At 35.1% G+C, this 19,591-nt stretch overlaps 1 protein-coding gene across 1 annotated transcript in view; it reads right to left on the bottom strand.

The window, feature by feature from the left end:
• The window catches only part of MALRD1 (MAM and LDL receptor class A domain containing 1), a 302,374-nt gene that overhangs the window by 146,713 nt on the left and 136,070 nt on the right, over positions 1-19,591 (bottom strand). The window contains 1 exon segment of the mRNA XM_068405612.1: positions 2,718-2,963. Within this exon segment, the coding sequence (XP_068261713.1) occupies positions 2,718-2,963 (246 nt within the window).

The following is a 19,591-nucleotide window of genomic DNA, read 5'->3' as shown; positions in this document are numbered from 1 at the left end:
GCAACAGAATACTTCCATATTTCCCAGCTATTCTGATTACACGTCCTTGTCCAACACCATTAGTTGCTATTTTGACAGTATATCATACAATAGTCACACCGTGATAAAATTCAAGAGGAAGTTTTCTGAAAGATAACCTTCAAAATAGCAAGCAAAATACAAAAACTTGTGAAACAGGCAAAAAAACCTTCATACATTTATAAGTTATTAGGTATCCCTAATGATTCGTATTGGTTTTGGCCATCTGTGCTCTTTAATGTATTAATATTAACTCACAATTAAATTATTTAGTCAGAGGAAATTGCAAAAATAGATGCCTACAGTTAATATTTTCCAAAAGGGATATGCTCCTTGAGTTTTCCATTTCTATTTTTAATCAGAAGTATAATAAATTCTGCCAGTTTTCAAATTCAGTTTTTTATTTTGTACAAAAAACAAATGTGTAGTTCACATAAACATAAATGTAGTATAAGTAACACACTGTCAGATTATAATTGCACATCTACCGAAGTTTGTATAAGAATTAGAGAAAAAAATGTATTTCATTAGAGACAGAGTAAAATGGTTTCATTCTAACTTTAATACTTCTCTGGCTAATTGACAACCATAGATGTTTGCCATAATACTATGGGATGAGAAATTGTTTCTTCACCGAGGTCAAGCATATACTTAACATGTGTAGTGAGATCTTAACGGTAATTTAAAAAAAAAAAAAAAGAAAATGTAAATGAAACCCTTTTTTTTTTTTTCTATGTCTGCTATTTTGTTTACTAAAAAAGCCACATACATAAACGCTGCGTCATGTCATAGCATCAATGTCTGCTAGGAAGATGTGGCTAGGCTGGATTGAGTGCTGGGAATGCTGATGTTTGTTAACACCTGTTTAAAATTAGGGAAATTACTTCTGTTTGGAGGAAAACAAAGCAGAACAAAAGCTTTCACAGTCTTTGGAAAGAAAATTTGACTGACTGAGGTGAGACAAAGGACACTCTGAAAGGCACCTTGATCTGAATGACTGGAACCAGCACTGTGGGACAGTGGACTGATCACAGCTAGTCAAGCTTGGCTAGGAGATAATGGGACAGATCACTTAATTCCAACCAGAATGACGTAATTCTAGTCATAAGCAATTTTTCAACATTTTAATGCTGAAAACTGAGGTGCTAACGGGGTATTAGAATTAAAAAATTGCTAGATGCAAGCTTAAGAGCTGTGGTTTTGGAAGTAAGTGCTGAAATTCCTCTCTGTCTTTGTACGAGGACCAATCACTGAATACTTCAGCATTCTCTATCACATATGACAAAATGTTAACAGCTGAACTGAATTTTGTTTTGGTTCTCTCATGATGAACAGTTATTAAGTGCTATCAGTTCTAACAATATGGCCATATGCCACCTTCACCTTTAAACATTTGACCACATTAAAATTGTGAAAATTGAAATTAATTCTAAATATATTTATTTGAGAGTACAATTTCATGACTGTAGAGCAGCTCTTGAGTAAAAAATGGAGAATTTGACTTCTTTGATCACTCACCACAACAAAAATACTTAACTTTCAGATTATAGAGTAAATTTCCAGGCTAGGGAATGAGATCAACAGTAATTTTATTAATACTTTGAGTGGATTCAACATATATATCACAGAGATATGTAAATCTGTGTTCTAACGGAACTGGCTATTTTAAAAGCCAAATGAAAGACAGGGACACATTGGAGGGCACTTCTCTTGTGTTATATCTTACTTTGAGATCAGTGAAATGCAGCTAGGCTGGACTGTCTCTAAAGTTAAAAACATATGAACACATAATCTTTGTGATAATTTCTGCCTGTTTCACCCTCATTCACCTTGGCAAGCTTTCACTAGCCCCTGAGTTTCTACAAGCCTTCAAGTAAACTTTGATTTTATTGGGGTTTGTCCTTTGACAGGTTCATGTAAATGTTCAACAGCTACTAAATAGAAGTTCCATGCCTTTGTGCAACTCTGCTGTGGAATATTTCAATTTAAAATCAGTTCTGAGCTCAGCTTCGGTAACATCTTTGCATGACCTATGAGAACTTCAAAGGCAGAGGATGAAGGCACAGAGCTTGTAGCAAGAACAAGAACAGATAACTGAGTGCTTTGGCCAAAACAAGCCCGGAACTGCACTGCCACTAACAAAGGAGATGTATTTATTTAAATTTCTTTATTTAAAATGACCTGAAATTAAACTATGAATCATCACTACATGTAACTTTAAAATTTCAGATCAGTTTCTTAATGCCTAAATGGCTTTTTTCCATCTTTCTTTTAGACACACTTGAGATACGATTAAGCATCCAAAAAAAGGATTTTCCTAAGACAAAAAGACACTTGTACATCTGGGGGTCTCCTGGAAATGAACTTAGGCCCTGGAGGAACAGGACCAAGGGGATCTCAGAGCTGAGCTAACTCACCCTTGCAAGCTGCAGCCAGACCAAATGCCTCTCTCCCGAGAAGTAACAAATAATCTTGCTCCTTTCATACAGCAATACTTAAAGAAGAAACAACTGAGAATCAATTTTTCTTAACTTCAAGTCGTTTTACAACTGTAATTAGTATTTTGATATTGTTACATATTTAATTCATTAAAAATTACAACCTGATTAGACGTGTTAGAACTCTCCTATTGCCTCTGAAGGGTGATATGAGAAGCTCCATGAAGACAATTACATCTTATTTGTGAACTAACAACATACCAGTTCTATTTCCAAGCGTGTGGTCCCTGGGAGGTCTGAGACGTTGAGGTGAGCTGACCCCGAGCACCCAGTTAAAATTGTCCGCCAGGGAATTTTGCCAGCCACATCTGCCCTTCTCAAAGGTGCAGGAAGTTCCGCATTCATTCTCATCTGTATTATCCCCGCAGTTGTCTTCAAAATCACAGCTTTGTTCTGGTCTGTAACACTTGCCATTCTGACATTGCCAATAGCCACGAGAGCAGGAGCCTGAAAAAAAAGAAGAATAGGGGTCTCCTGGTGAATCGCATTGCCATGCACCCGAGCAAGGTTACTGCAAGGTTACATCTCAGAGTTTGATATTTAGGAGGAGGAGGGTGGTCCAGAGCAGTTTCATTAAAAGCCTTTGGTTCCCCTGAAGTGCCAATCAATTATCAGGTTATGTCTTTTGTATTTTGTCAAGAGATTGCCTAAATAAATGACTGTTTCCCTTGTAAAGCCTTTGAGGGCAAGTTCTAGCCAGGCATTCCTTCACTAACAAAGCTTTCTAGTCTGACTTAATTGCTGACTTTTTTCTTTCATGTGGTGTAGGATTAAACCATTTCATTTTAGCTGCAAAGTTGAGCTTAGTTTAGCAGCTCCAATTTGGGAAAAAAAGCGTTTCTATTTTGTCTACAGAGGTTTGCCTTTTAATGGATTTCTTTTTTTTTTTTTTTTTTCCCCATGCAAGTTCAGTGAGGTGCTGTGGTCCTTTTTGAGCAGTATTCCTGGCATTATTGAGGGATCATTCTGCTATTGTACAGCCTAAAAATTGTCAGACTCATTTCACAGGATCCATTTCTAAGCTTCATGTTTTAATTTTGGATCAGTTTCTACGGGGTTCTGGATAAAAGCAGCCCCTTCAGTACATTCTCTAATCAGGAAGGGAGACAAAAAAATTCTGAAATGGACCCTCCCTATTTCCATTTTCCATTCTGCTCTGCCAGAAAAAAAATATGCACAAGCATAATTTTATTTAAAAATATGAGTATCACTATATTAACTCATCAGACATAAAATTATAATATGCACATATATGAAAGTTGTACAAGTATGGGAAGAATTTGAGTTAATTGATACTGAAAATCATATGGTGTTAAAAACGTTTCCATTACCACTACCTTAATTTAAAGGAGGACCTGATGGAGCTAAATGAAATACACATAAGACTAGATTTTATTAAAAGGTCAGAATAACAGATTTATTTTAAAAAATAAAATAAGAAATGAGGTTTTCGGTTGGTGTGTTGGCAACCTCCAACCCTTGGACATTGTTTATGCCAGACTCTAAATTATAAATCCCCCAAACTAAGTGAAAAATCATTGCCGCAGCCCTTTGCTGTAGGCTTTGGGTAAAGTGAAAACATGCCTTGAATCACTAGATGTTAGCTAAAGAAAACAAGCATTGACACCTCTTTCTTAAGTCTAAAATCCTCCTAACTCGTATTTATTAAAAATAAATAAATAAATAAAAATATTGGAATACCATAGTAATATCTAAGTTTTCCAGGGAAATTGTACATTTTTAATTCCTGATTTCTCAGTAACATAAAAATACGTATCATGTTTGCTCTAGAAGACTGTGTGTGATTTGACTGTTAACAGTTGCTCAGAGAAAAGAGGGAAAAGTCCTGAACAGAAAGAAGCAAGCCAGAATAAAAATATGACAATGACTTAGAAAGTCAAGAACATCAGGCAAAGGTCACCAGAGCTGGAGACAAGGAAAAATGGTAGGCTCTGACTAGAAGAAAAAGACCTGTTTGAAGTTCATTGTTACAAGTTTATGAAAACATCACTAAACGGTCCTGGCCAAAAGAATGGAGTGACTGTATTGATGTGTCAGTATCTAATCATTGCAACCTGCAAGACAGTCAGAGTCCATCAGCAACTTCTCCTCTCTATCAATGTGCTTCAGGATTTCAATAATCTGTGTTGTTTCCCAAAGGGAGACAGAGAATTGTTATAAAATTGCTGCCTAATTTCAATGGCATCTATTTTTAGGAGCTAGTTATTATAACCCTACATTCCTTTTATGCGATTGCACTAAGAATTTAAGCAAAAAAAAATATTTTGTCAACAAACTAAGAATTTAAATTTCAGGATGTAGTCCATGCTTGGAAATACTTTTCCTTGCTGTTCATCATGATCAATAATTGCAATAACTGTTGCATTTTGAGGTCCCTTTGTAGCATTGCTTCCAATTTCAGGTCAAAAAAAAAAAGTGAAGATGAAAAGTGGAAGTCTTTGTTTTCTGAGGAAAAAAAATATCCATCTTGGAACCTGGCAGGAATGAATCTCTTCAAGCATGTGTAATGAATGATATTATACTGTCTAACAGAGTCTATAACATGACTTGTTTCTGGATGTACTTCCATAGTATGTTTTCTCTTTAAATGACATATTTCTAAATCTTTATAACTGTAAAAAAAAAATAAACAAACAAAAAAACCCCAAACCTATATGAAAAGGCTTTTTTTTTTTTAAGCTCTCTTCCTTTCCTCCCTACTTTTTCTCAATCTTAACAATCCAAACACTCTGTTATGTAGATACTTGTGGGTATAATAGGGATATTTAACTGAGAGGAACTTCTCCTTAGCAAGATTCAGTAACTTTTTCCGCCAAGCAGTGTTCCTTAAAGATTATTAGCAGATAGACTTTTTGCCCTGTGTGGTAGCTGCATCAACACACTAGACTGCAGTGGACCCAAAGGAGCTGTTAGTGTCTTTCAGATCAATAATCTTTGAATTGAGGAGTATTTATACAACAGAGAAAAACAGCTGCACCAGTCAATAATCCCCTTGTTTTATATGCCCTAAGGAAAATCAACAGATTAACATTTACAGTTTAAAATACGTAATTAGGACAAGAATTAATCACCTTTATTTTATAAAGATGTTTCTCTTAAACACATTTTGAAAAAAACGTACCTGCAAACATCAAGAGAGAAAATAATCTTACTAGTAGAAATGAAATATGGTTTATCTTCTACATCAATGAAATTTGAGTAGTAATAAAGATAACATAGTATATAGGTGCAGCATTGAGGCAGAACAGCAATAAATTACAGAAAAGACATTCATACTAAGAAACAGCATCTATGTGTGCTATTCATGTAAACTTTAAACTCTGGCAAGAATGGTCGTGTTCTCAAAGAAGCAATTCCAGAGGAGAAAAAATTATTCTTTAAACTTTGAAACCATAGCCTGTGTCACAACAGGACTTTTCCATGAGGTAGATAATTTTATATCACTCTATATCATCGTTGTAACTTCATTGTTTGTTTAGCTCCTCCCTGAAAATAAATTCAAATAAAATTTTAAATTCTCTAAAATAAATTAACTCCATTAATGTATGATAAGATGATGCACAAGCACTTTTATTTATTCTTTCCTTTCACTTTAGCAGATAGAGATATTTGAGAAGGACTTGATTTTTTCCACTATCACTTAAAAGATCTTCAGATTATCTTCCTACATGTCTGTTCAGAAACACCTTATATTTAAAGCTAATTTTTTTGTCACCCAAACTGTTCATCAGTTGTTTGTTTCCTCCACAATATTTAGTTTGCCTTTTATTTCAGGATGAGAATCCCTCACCCTTCACTTTATGAAGGTAATAGCTATTTTTAAATTTTTTTTTCAAATATCACTTATTAGTTTACCATTAAAATCCATTACAAGTTCTCACAAGGTGTTTGGACTCATATGTGAGTATGCAATCATTTCATTTTCACTCAATATTGATGAAATCAAATTGTATCATATTTGCTTGGATTGGCCATGAAAGATTCCCAAAGGAATTGTCTGATTATACACTTACATTGAGTGACCAAGTGGAGCCAAATTAATGTAATTTATTGGAGACAAACTTAAGAAATAGCTTGATCATGTTCTGTAATTACCTGTAAGAAGACAAACACTGATAGCAGAAGGATCTAATCTAGTAGAAAAAACTCCAACATTACATGCTGGAAAACTGAAGTTAGTGAAGTTCAAATTAAAATCAAATGCTTGCGTAATTAACCATTGAACAGATAACCAAAGACTGTCATAAATTCTCTCACTTAAGGGCTTTAAATAAGGACTCATTTTTTTCCCCAAGAGATATATTTAGTTTAACTTAAAATTATTTGATAAATCAAGGAAAACTCTAGATGAAAACCTGGTTAGTGTTATACAGGAGGTTAAATTACATATTAATGGTAGTGCCTTTAGGTTTTAAAAATCAAAGTGCAGTTGCAGACCTTAATTTGCTTGTATAATTACGATAATTTATAACAGATAAACTAAACATTTATCCACACCTATAGTAGCTACAAAATAGAGATGAAAGTCTCAAATTTCTCAATTTGATTCCAATATTCTTGAAGCTGGTCCTTTAAATATCCTTGCTTATTGGAAATAAATTAAGTATGATAACTAAACTGATAAAGATAAATAAGACCAGAACTTCTAGAAAATTGCAAAAATATGATTGTATATGGGATTACACCAGTTATGACTCTAGTCATAAGCATTTAACACTTAATTCTCATAACTTAAACTTGTTTCTTTTTCAGTTCTTATTATATATGAGCACTGTTTTAAAATCACCAGCAGGCTAATTCATGTTTTAGAATGATAGGAAACAGATTTAACAACAAAGTTGTTAAACTTGTGCTTCTTAAACTTGTTATATTTAATGGTATCATCATCTATGTTTTCCAAATCTAAACCAAATGAAATAAATGGGACAGTTTACAATTCTCAGAAGTATCAGAATAACACATCAGTAGGCTTGAAAAGCTAGACCTGCTTCAAAATATTTTCAAAAGATTTTATGTATAGACGCCAGAATAATTAATCAGCAGGCTAAGAGTTTGATATCCCAGGGATAGGGGCTCTCTAGATAATTTAGATCTCTCAGTTTTTCCCTGCAACAATTACTCCATTGTCATTCCTGCTCTGAGTTGACACTACTGTATGACTGAATTGTATGTGTTCTTAAAAAAAAAAAAAAAAAAGGTTAAGGTTAACAAGAACATCTTTCGCTTAATATCTCATCAGTGTAATCCAAGGACACAGAGTAAAGTGTTTCCATTGCAGTTCATGATGTATATTAATAATGACTTGTCAGCACAGGAATGTGAAAAATGCATCTCATTTTAAAAGCAAAGTATTGGAAATTACAAGAATTTTTAAAGACTTTCAGAAGTTGAAGTGCTGGGAAAAAAGACAACTTAAAAACTACTATATGTTAGTTCTTTCTCTGTAAATAGTCTGTTTTTTTCTAGAATTCAGTGCAAATATTTGAATTTTGGTTTTGCAAGCCTCTCAAGTACCTTGACATATTGATTTGCATTCTGAACAATCCAAAGTTTAAAAAAACAACAGCTTGAGTTCATTTGCAGAGGGACTTTGAGAAGAAACTCTTAACATTCTAAGTTTCTCCCATGACAAAGAGCTGATGAAGGCTTCTCCAACAACCAAAATTTCCTCAGTTGATTTCTTATCTTGTCCATTTCCACATACAGACACAAGAGAATTCTTTTCCAGTAATCAGATGCAGTAATATTCATCCTCAGAACCATTAAGAATCAAAAATATAAACAGCAAGGTAGTCTGTCACTGTTCAATGCTACCGTCTCTATCCATGACAGAGCACTGAAACATCATCTTTGTTCCATTTGCTGGTACTTTATTATTTCTCATTAGAAAGAATGGTTGTTTATCAGTCACTCAATACACTTTAAGTCATACCCACTTTGTGACACATTCAGTGTGCCCTAACATTGTACTTTGCTGTATTTAAGGTTAACAGAAATTCTGAAGGATAAGGGGAGCTGAAGGCAAGATGGGCACTCCGTGCCTCTTCATGCTGAGTTTATTGGATATAACATAGGCAGGGCAGAGGAACTCTAAAAACAATACTATAAAGAATAAAAGCTTCAGTCTCAAGTGCTTAGGTGCATGTGAATGTGCATTCACTCAAAAGAAATAAAAAAGCAGGTTTTGGCTAGAGAAGGTCTTACTAGGTCTTTTTAACTCCTCCACTACTACGTTACTGGTATACTAATACTGTCAGTAATAGAAATAGCACATACTTTCCCATGTTGCTTGAGCAATTCTACACCTATTTAGTCTATAAAGCGTGCTAGCAGGTCAGCTTAAAAGGAAATTTTCAGTTAATCTCTTCAGATGGGAAATCCCAAAGTGAATAAAAAAAGACCTAGGCCTGGATTCATTGACAGATACTCCTTCTATTGCAATAGCATAAAGACTGTTTTGTTTCTTGACAGAAAACTGAAACAAGCTACAGTACATGTTATAATGATTATTCCAGTGCTAATCAGATGGTTTAAGTCTCAAACATAAAGAAATGGACAGACAAGGAAAACTGCTGTAACAGGACATATGGATAATGGGAACAGGAATATATCAATTCTTATATACAATCTTCCCTTTCCAAAGCCAAGCTGAAATTTAAAACTTATCTTCTTGACAGTGGACAAAGAAATACTAAGCCAAAAAGGAATACACATCCAGTTTTTAAGCAAAGCATTTTCAGAAATAATAGTACTCATCATATGCATCTACTACAGTGAGAAAGATTAAATACTAACTAACCCAAAAAGCTTAAATCACTCACCTGAGTTTACTCTTAGTACATAAAATAAAATGCAATGAAACAAAATTTTGGTTTGCCTTGTTCCGCCTCAAACAATTTAAAACTAAATATTCACTGTCTGAACTCCTTAACAAAGACACATAAAGAAGAGGTGTTCCTTAGGCATAAAATCCACAATCTGAAAAACAGGCTAAACGTTTTTTTTTTAAATTTTTTTTTTTCTTTCGTTTGTGACTTTTTGTAGTAATATGCATTTTTAGGTCAAAAGGTTTAAACTCAGTCTTGCATCTCCAGCTTTCTCCACCACAGAAGGCAGCCATACAACCCCTGTGCCATGTGGGAATACCTTGGTGCAGCAGATCTGACAGGAAGCCAGTCAGGCTGCCTTCTGAAGATCTCCAGGCTTGACTCTAGGTTGTAGCATGCCCTTTAGAAGCACAATTCAACAGCTCACCTAAAACACGTTGTATAACTGTACGTTGACACCTTGCCTCAGCAGCTAAACGTTATAGTGCTTTTATAAAAGCCTGGACTGATGCATAACTGATGACATCTCTACCTTAGAGCCCAAAGTGGTTTAGCTGTGACCTCTAGTTTAATGGTCCAATTTCCATCTCATTGTTTGAAGAGTGAAAGAAGGTATAGCATTTGCATTTCCCGGTGCCTAGCGCAGAATCTGGTCAGTGGTTTCACTGGCTGTATTTCTGACAGGAGAAAAATCTGCAGACTGAGTCTAAAAAATAGCTTGAAGTAAAGCAGAAACCTATAAATCAGAACAGTTTGAACATGAGAATTGGGGTGCACAAACTCTGAATAGCTGGGGTACATCAGGAAGGAATTTCTATAAGGAGACCAAAGGAAAGCTGGTGAGACTGTGAATGAAATGCATTTGATATATTGTAACTCAGGCTGAAGGAGAGATCTTCACTGAGTGCACTGGAATATGTGTTCCTTTCACATTCTCCACCACACTCAAAGCCTGACCAACCAGCTCGCATTTACAGTCACAGCCCTGACTCTGATACCAGAGGGTAGGAGCCTCTCCTGGTCAGATCTAACCTAGGTGAGAGAAGGCAGTGGACACGGAAGCCCAGAACCTGAGAAACTCTGGTTCCACAGCTGGAAGTATAAACGAAAATACTTTTAGAAACCCCTTCTCTGGCAAATAAAGGCATGAAAAAAGACATGGTTTAAGCAGTAAAAGTACAAAATAGTCACTGAGTGATTATATTGTACGTCCACAAGACCTCAGAAGACTCTTCCAGGAACTGTTTTTTTTGGGGTTGTTTTTGGGTTTTTTTGAGAAGTTAGACACTATAAGGTGGTCCAGGAATGGCTTTAAATTGACATATGACTGTTCACTATTCAAAGGGGAAGATAACAAATTACGTATATCTATTTTCTGTTGGGGACCTCTGCTATTTATGAATGTCAATCTATTCCTTTAAATCAGTATTAATGTTCAAAAATACAAATGTAAATTACAAAGGAAACTGCTCTGGAATATTCTTAGTTATGTACAGATGGGGTGAAAGTGTGAAAGAACTGCAAGAAATACTATTTGTGTAGAATTTCTATAAACAATTACAGCATTTAAACACAGCAGTATTTAAACTCTTTAGCAATACTTGAGTGAGAGTCAGGTGCAGGAGAAATGAAAAAAGTCCAAAACTGATTAAAATGAATATCATGACCCCTATGAATCCTTCATCTGTCATTGCTCAGAAGGAATGAGTTTCAGGATTACTGTACTTACTTACATACGATATTACAAAACTTTCTATCTATATAAGCCAGAATGCTATAGTGAGCTGAACAGGACATGATGATTAAAAGATTTTATTGATGTCTTGAACAGCCTTCCACACACCTTTGAGTCTCCACTGGAAAGGTCAGTAGGAAAATGAAAAATGTGTTATGCTTGATGGAAGAGAAAGATACCAACAAACACTTTAACCACTCAGTATCTCAAAGAAGCATAGCTTCTAATATGGTCAGCTTCTCCCTTTCCTCTGTGTTACAGCCATGTTTGTTCTCAGACAATGAAAGAAAAAGATGAAAAATATACCTATAAAGTCAGCATCAGTGGTTTGAGATGAGATTCTGCAAGTAACAACAACTGCATTTGGAACCTGTATGCTCTAATGTCACTTATACTGTTAATGTCTCCTAATGTGATCAAGTAGTTCTGTTCCTTATTTTTTTCCAGCCATTATGAATGATTAAGACAAAAGCATTTTTTATTGATTATCCCCATTTAATCTTAGACCAATCCAGCACAATAATTTATTCCCCAAAGCAATAACAAGTTTATTAACTGTTCCTCAATTCAGTATGTGTTCAAAAGCAGCACTCTTTGAGGTAAGCAAATAGTAGCACATAAGCTTAGCAAGTGACTGAACAAGGAAACAGCAGAAAAGTTTATGGTTGGAAAGAAAGCCCTGATGAAATTGTTTTATCCCATTTCTTAGGAAGCTGGGCTTTAACAGGAATTGCTCAAATCACCTGGTCTAGTTCACTTTTATGAAAGGCAACAATCTCAAGCAATTCCTCTGCCTTCAATATAATCAGTAATTTTCTCCACTGCTATTACTGGAAGGCTATTTTTCAGTTTTCAGATAAGGGACCCTTTTAGCATCTAGCCTAAATTTATTCATGGCCAGTTCAGATACACTGATTTGTATGCAAGCTCTGCCATTCAGCTCTCCTCCATGCAGAGAGGAAGGTAATGGAAACACAGAAGAAAGCACAAACAGATCTGAAACCCAAAAAACAATACTACTCAAAACCCTTCTATTTACCTGGCCCAAACCTTCATCTCAAAGTCCAACAGAAGCTGAATACTTTCTTGTGCCAATCTTCTTTTGAAGCCTAGCCACAACACTAGACAACTTCAAAATACAGAATGCTAATTTTATATCTATGGCTGTGACAAAATCACAAGAAAGACTTCTATGGCATTTCTGCTTTGTGACAAATTACGTCTCACTAATTTGAAGTTGAGTATCCAAATTCAAGATTTTTTTTTAAAATCTAAACTACATCTCTGAGTCTTTCTAAGTTCATAAACCAGTAGATCATGTCTTGTATGCACTAGAATACTGAATAATGGCCTGGCTAACCAAGCTTTCAAATTAGCAGTTTCAGCACTTGTAACTCTTTATCTCCACTAAGAGCCAAATCTTCTCTCAAAACTGAGAGCCTCAATCCTGGGTTATTCTACAGGGACAGAAGGAAAGAATTGTACTCTCCCCTGAGTTATAACAACCTTACTACTTTAGCTTCATGACTGGAATAGCTTTTTGCCCAATGTATAGCATCTACTTGGAAGTCACCCTCGGGCATTCGCATTTGGAGGCATCTGTACATCTCCTAAAAGTCACTACACAGAATCACATAAGCATCCTTCACAGAAATTGATTCCAAAGGGAGTAAGTTGTAGGATGTGTAAGAAGCCATCTCTGTCCCTGCCTGGCACAACAGAACAGAAATAGCTCTGCTATAGAAACGATCTTTTCCTCCTTGTAGGAAGATAGACTCAAGATTTTAGCTTAAGATAATATTTATTGAGGATTTTTTATCCTATTGCAAAAAAAATAAGAATAGCAAGAAAATTTCTCTCTTGGATAATGAATCTTTATTTGCTGTGTCAGCTACTGTTTATTCCTGATCACTATCTATCATGCTAATTAGGTTTTATATATCCCATTAAAACAATTGTGTTAAGAATTATGAATAAGAGAGAAGTAGGCTTAAAAGCTTATGATCAAAATCATGCCCAAGTTTATCATCATGGAATAATTATAACTTGCCATTGATACTGGCACTTGAAAGGGGATCACTGTAACTGTTATGCATTTTCTCAGTAGGGAAACACTTTCTTTAGAACAGACATTCTGCTTGCACAGAGCCTTTTGGTGGATGCTGTTTTTTTGCAGACGCATGAAAAATGTCAAAATATCACAAGAAGAGATAGTTCAGCTGCATTTCCCAAGTTTACAGCCTCAAACAGTTTGAGAATTAGAAGTCAGTACTTTCTCTAGGACTGTGCAAGTGATTGTATATATAGATATGCAGGGGAGAAACAAATGTATGTGCTCTGTTGGGAGGGACAGAGTAGATATAACTCCTGGTCTGGTGGACAGGCTGTGTTTCTTTCATCATCAAGAAACAGATAGTTAATTTTTACTTGATTGTTGGCTATTAAATAGCCACAGTTCATTTCTGTTGTTGAATGTTGCATTTCTGCTTTTAAAAAATTAAAATAGAAATTTGCTAAATGAAAAACTCTTCACTAAAATGTTAGACACAAAGAACTATTCTAGATAAGCATTTTCTTTGCATGACCTTCTTTCATCTAAAACTGAAGAATATAACATTTTAAAGATTTTTTTTTTTTTTCACCCTGTCTCTCTGCTCTCCTTCCCCCTTGGATAACATATCTTGTTATTTTCATTATGATCTTCAGTACACATGAAAAGAAAATAACTAATGCTTGCAATTAAAATGTCTTAATTAACTAGTTAATTATATGAAGTATGCATAGTAATATTAATTGTGAATATCAAAATATATTAGCTAAACAACCTGGATTAATTAATACTGAGATTCAGAAATTAATTTTTCAATTATTTTTGTTGGTCTTTACTCTATAATCATTTATCACAGCATAAAACTAGTGTTTCAGCTTCCAGTTTCATTCAGTTCTCTATCTAGTTAGCTATTACTTAGCATGGAAAGTATGTTATTAGAACTCTTCAGAAACTAGGATTACTCTTATGAAAAAAATTACTGTGATATTCTGGGTCTCATTCACTGAAATTGGTAAAAATTTTCTTCTGATGTAACACCTTGTCTTACCACATCATCCCCAAATTCATCACATACAGTAAGTTGCTTTATTTTTTGTAGAAAATAGTTTCTCAGGTCAGTTTTCATCTTGTTAATAAAATAATTTTTGATATCACATCTTTAAATGCTTGTGCATTCTCTATCTAGCGACACAAAGTGCTCCAGATAATGCTCAACAAAATATGTGCTCATAAACTATATTGTTCTACAAATGTAAGCACACATTCAACTAGCGAAAAGATTTGGAATTGAAAAACAGTAGAATTTGAGCAGTAGAATTACGGAAACGATTCCATCTATTTGGAAAACAATTCAAGTTTTTCTTACAACCCTACATAATTGCAAATAGCTCTGTAAAACCAGATAATAAACAGAAAACTGGAAAACGTATCCTACGCAACTGCAAAGGCATCTGTTAGAAGACAGACATTCAACTATCGTGCTAGCAGCAGGCCTTCTACCTTAATTCAGCCTTATGGAAAGACATTTACTAATAATATTAGTTCAGAAACCTTTCCGTCAAACAAGGCACATTCTAGTTTTTGACATAATATGTAAATGATGCTTTACATATCCTTAAGTTGAGCTGTAATAGCATCAAAGTAGAGATGTCATATATAAAGCTTTATGCAGCCTATTCATAACCACTTTTATCAAGATAAAAATCTTGTACTGGGTGTCTGTGAAAAATGGCAATACCAGATAAAACACACGGAATATTAAAGTCTATCAGTTCAATTACGCTAAAGTCCTTAAAAGAAATAAAAGATCCTCAAAGTAAACACAGACTAAACAAGAAAGCATATTTGAAGGCCTTCTTGCGTAACAGCTATGAATTATTTCTAATTTCTTATTTTCTAGCATTCTGAAGGCAGTATTCTGACCTTTAAAATTTTCCTCTGAAGCTAACCTGACGGTATCAGCCATCATCTTCAACCTCTGCTGTGAAACTGTTGCACAGTAGTACTGGAGGTGTTGGTTTCCATAGTACTACCTGTCAGAGACCATTCAGTGTGAGTCTAATGTCTTGAATCTAAATTAGCATCTCCTTAATGCCTCAGTCTTGAATACCTGCAGTATCCAGGTGTGTGATAGTTTTACTGCTGTTCCACATGCAAAAATGGTAATGATCTGGTCTGAGTAGAGCTAACAAAAGGAGAGGCTGAGGGCCTGAGGTGACACCTTTTGAAAGCAGATGCAAGAAGCAAGAGGGTTTTGAAGGGAGAATGTATACCTTATTAAAAATGTAAACACTGTAATTAGAAAAGTAAAATATAGTCTAAAGTATGTGCTGAAAAGCCACTTCAAATTCAGCTTTTTTCCTACAGATGAAGAGTGAGAGAAATGAAGCACACACATGCCTGCAGTCTTAACCACATATGCAAATTTTATTCCAGGATGTCTAGACAATTCAAATGCCCAGCAAAGAAGTACTGCACTAAAGGTAAAATAGAACTAGATACTGTAAAATATAACTCTTTTTACACATCACTTTTGCAGTTGCAAGTCTTAACAGTAAAAACACTTGATATTTCTAAGAATGCCCTATATTGCAGCATTATTTCTCTACTTTATATGACTGAGAGAAAAGTAATAATTACACTCAAGTAAGGGTAATTTTTTAGTTCTTGGAATGCAAAGTAGGGTTAGAGCTTTCATGTTCTCAGTTCACCCAGGCAGAGGCAGGCTCTGTGTATGGAATATGTAACAAACACAAAGGGAAAGGTGTGAGCTAATGCCAGTATCACTGATGGTCCTGGGAAAGCTTAGATTTGGTAAAAGTCTGCTTAGTTCTCCCAGTAGGGAGAAAATAAAAGAGCAGGGCTCTGTTAACAGGGTCCTCCTTTATAAACATAGCAGCAGGAATTTCTCTTGCACTTTTATAAGCAGTTTGACTTTGGTTAGAAAGTCTATTCCCATACCCCAGCTACCCATTGCCAAAAGGAATCACCAATTTCTACCATGAACATAGATGTAAATACCTGCCCTCACCTGCTGCTCAGAGACTCACTTCAAACTGCCAGCACTGAAAATTCGTTTCTTCTGACCTGATACTTATTTGGATGTCTGCTCTGAAATACGTTTCTCAGAAATCAGTCTGTGGAGAGCCGAAAACTAAGGAAAATTTTGGAGATGTTTAACTGTTTTGCGAAACAGAAAAACAAGTGCTGACAGTGCTCTACCTCCAAGGACCTTACATGACATTAATCATGTTCTGTTGTCCAGTTCCTACAGCTGTAATCAATCATGGGCCCAATCCAGGGTCCTGAATGCTGCTCCAAATAGTCTTTGAGCTTTATTTCACATTCAAGGTACTAGATCTGGGAATACCTAGGGGAGACATTTTGTTTCATTGAGATAAAATTATAATAAAGTATGAGAAACCTCTGCAAATTGTCTGTACTTTATTGTATGTACAAATGTTGCAATGGTTGGTTATGGACAGAAATGTATCCTAAATCCCCAGAGAATGTTGGAAAAAAAATATTTTTAACTCCAATGTATCTTTAAATTTTAATACATTCTAAATTTTTGTAATTATTTTGTAAAATAGACTAGTATAAATAAATGGTTGTTGTTTCTTTTTTTTTAGTTTAGCGAATGGGCATATTATTTTAATTTTTAAAACCATCATACTACCTGGTAAGGCTAGAGCTCAAAAGCAAAGGAGACAAATCAGGGTCCTAGCTACCAACAAATAAAAAGAAGAAACTGTGGAATGAAATAGGTAGACCAAGGGCAAATAATTCCACTTAAACTGATAAAGTACAGTGATTATAATTACACAGACTTGGAATTTAGCTGGAGAAAGCTTCATAGAATCAGAAAATACAACGTGAAAATCTAGGCTATATATTTTGTCTCCTTCACTGTCAATAAAAGGATCATTTCCTTCATAACAGCTGGACAATGTATGTAGAAGTCGAATTCAAGTCACCTGTATGCATGACTACTATTAGCTTTGTGTCCAGCTACTAAACCAATCTACTTATTCTGCAGTGTTTCCACCATTTTTCTGTAAAGTATGGAATAATTGTATCTTGTGCCAGAAAGGCGAGAGAAAAAATTAAACATGTCAATTTATAATTTTTAAAAGTCTAGACTATAATAATGAAATTTTCTTTTCATACTATTATACAGGTGAAAATGAAAATTGTCACTTGCATGGAATTTCATTCTAGATACATCTGAAAGTCAGTTTCTGTTCAGGTACTAATTAAGGAAAACCAAAAGTTTCACAACCTGCTGTATGTGATTAAGGCAACTATATAGGTATATTCTATCTTCTGAAAATTCAGGGGCATATCAGAAATCATGAGTACTCTTTATAGGCTTGGGGTTTCTGTTTGTTTGTTGTTTTTCCCAGAACTGGTTTTAAAGTGTTTTAAACATGCCAGTTTATTCGTTTCACATCCTGTTCTCTCAGACAATGGTCAGTGCTGGTTGCTTCAAAGGAACATGTAAATGCTTTGTTATTTGGTTAGCTGTGCATAAGGAGACATTTTTTGCTCTTTTCATTATGAGATCACATTATGCAGTGAAGTATAAAATGTGATTGTTCATGGAATTATATATTAGTTAGAATAACTGCCAGGGTTATTACTATTTATGTGTCTGTAAATTTTTATAAATCTAATTATATCTGCAAAAGAGTGATATAAGCAATATTCTTTGCTCTTTAGATTACACTCTAAATTTAGTTTTGAGCAATATTTCAAATGAAAAGATTTTGGCAAATCTGATTTCCTGACTATTCTCTTAGTTTGCTTTTATTTAGTTTAACTTTAGCTATATTACTGAATTCTACAAATTTTAATTGTTTTTGTGAATTAGACATTTGTACTAAAATGATTCAAAAACCAGCCTAGAAAAAAAAAAAAACAAAACAGCCAAACCAAACAAAATACCAACTAACAAACTAAAAAAAAACATAGCAAGGCTGTATTCTTTAATGCTTATTCGTAAAAGACCAGGGAAGTGCATGAGTAATGAGTTAAGAAACTCTGCTAGTGGCATGAAGTTATTCAGGGTGATGTGAGCTAAGAATAACAATGAATATTAGAAGTATTTTGTGAAAATGAGGTTGTTTACAGTGACAGTGTCCAGCACTTGTTATGCACTAGGCAGCTTTCCTGACATCAACCACCATTGCAGGGCATTGGACTTTCCTGTAATCCCTGTAACATAGCTGCCAGCCCCAGGCAGGTGTGTCAGGTATCCTATACAACCACAACTGAGCTAAACAGCCACAGTTAAGCAAATAAATGGCAATGAAATGCAATGTTAATTGAGTTACACGGAACAACACAATCCATCTTCATATATGGGTGTTGAGCTCCCATCACTACCACTACTAAGGAGAGACACAGCAGAGTACTGCAGATAGCTCCAGGAACACATCAGCCCAATGCTCAAAAATGGCAAAGCAAAGAAAACTTTAGGTTTACCAGGAAACAGATCAAAGAGAAAAATAATCCTTTTGCTACAGTATCATTCCACTGTTCACTCATTTCCTAAATACCCTACACAGACCTGATTTTATAATCTCAAAAGATTATAGCAGATTTTTTAAAAAGTCGGAGAAAGGAAAACATATGGAATAGTTTCCATGTAAGAAATAAGTTGAAACTCCTTCAGTGTGTAATGTTGCTTAAGGACGACTGCATAGACATCAATATGGAGTAGGTGGGTTTGCCTGTTGTTCACCGACATTTTCAGTAAAAGACATTATTGAACAGGAGACAGGGTGAAAACAGAGTCACTTTCTCAGCAAGTGGCAGACCTATACAACTTGCTGCCAAAAATAAGGAGGGGGTAAACTTTTGAGTGTGTTCCCAGGAAAACTAGACTGTATACAGAAGGCAAATACATTAAGGTTTACTACATATGCAAAACCACATTTGGTTCATAAGTCTCCCAAAAAGGAAATATTAGGAACATTAGGAGGAAGTATCATATATACCTGTCCTTTTTTGGTTCTTGCTCAGCTTCTCATTGACAGTGTTGGAGACAGGGTATCATGTGAAATGGACCTTGATGTGATCTCCTGTGAATATTCCTATATTCTTAAAGACACGTGTAACACTTCAGTAAATCTCTTTTAATTTGTTGGAAATAACAACTGTTTTCTCTACAAAACTGAAGTCAACAGCTACCAGATCTCTTGTCTCTGGGAATAACTTTTCTCCATTTTAGCCTGCTAATCTGATCGGGCCATTGGCAGCTGTTGTATTCCCAGATAAGTAGTAGGGAGACATGAGCAGAAGCTCTGATGAAGGGATCTGCCATTTTTACAGCCGGTAACAACACTTCAGGGGGGAAGGGAGGGAAAGGAGAGAGAGGACAAGCAAATTTGAAGATCATGGAAGTTGTTGTCAAATCCGTGATGTCTCTTTTGTAAAA

This window comes from Nyctibius grandis, chromosome 7, assembly GCF_013368605.1.
Source record: "Nyctibius grandis isolate bNycGra1 chromosome 7, bNycGra1.pri, whole genome shotgun sequence".
Classification (NCBI taxonomy): domain Eukaryota; kingdom Metazoa; phylum Chordata; class Aves; order Nyctibiiformes; family Nyctibiidae; genus Nyctibius; species Nyctibius grandis.
The sequence above is the reverse complement of the archived record's forward strand: the minus strand, read 5'-3'. Positions and strand labels throughout refer to the sequence as shown.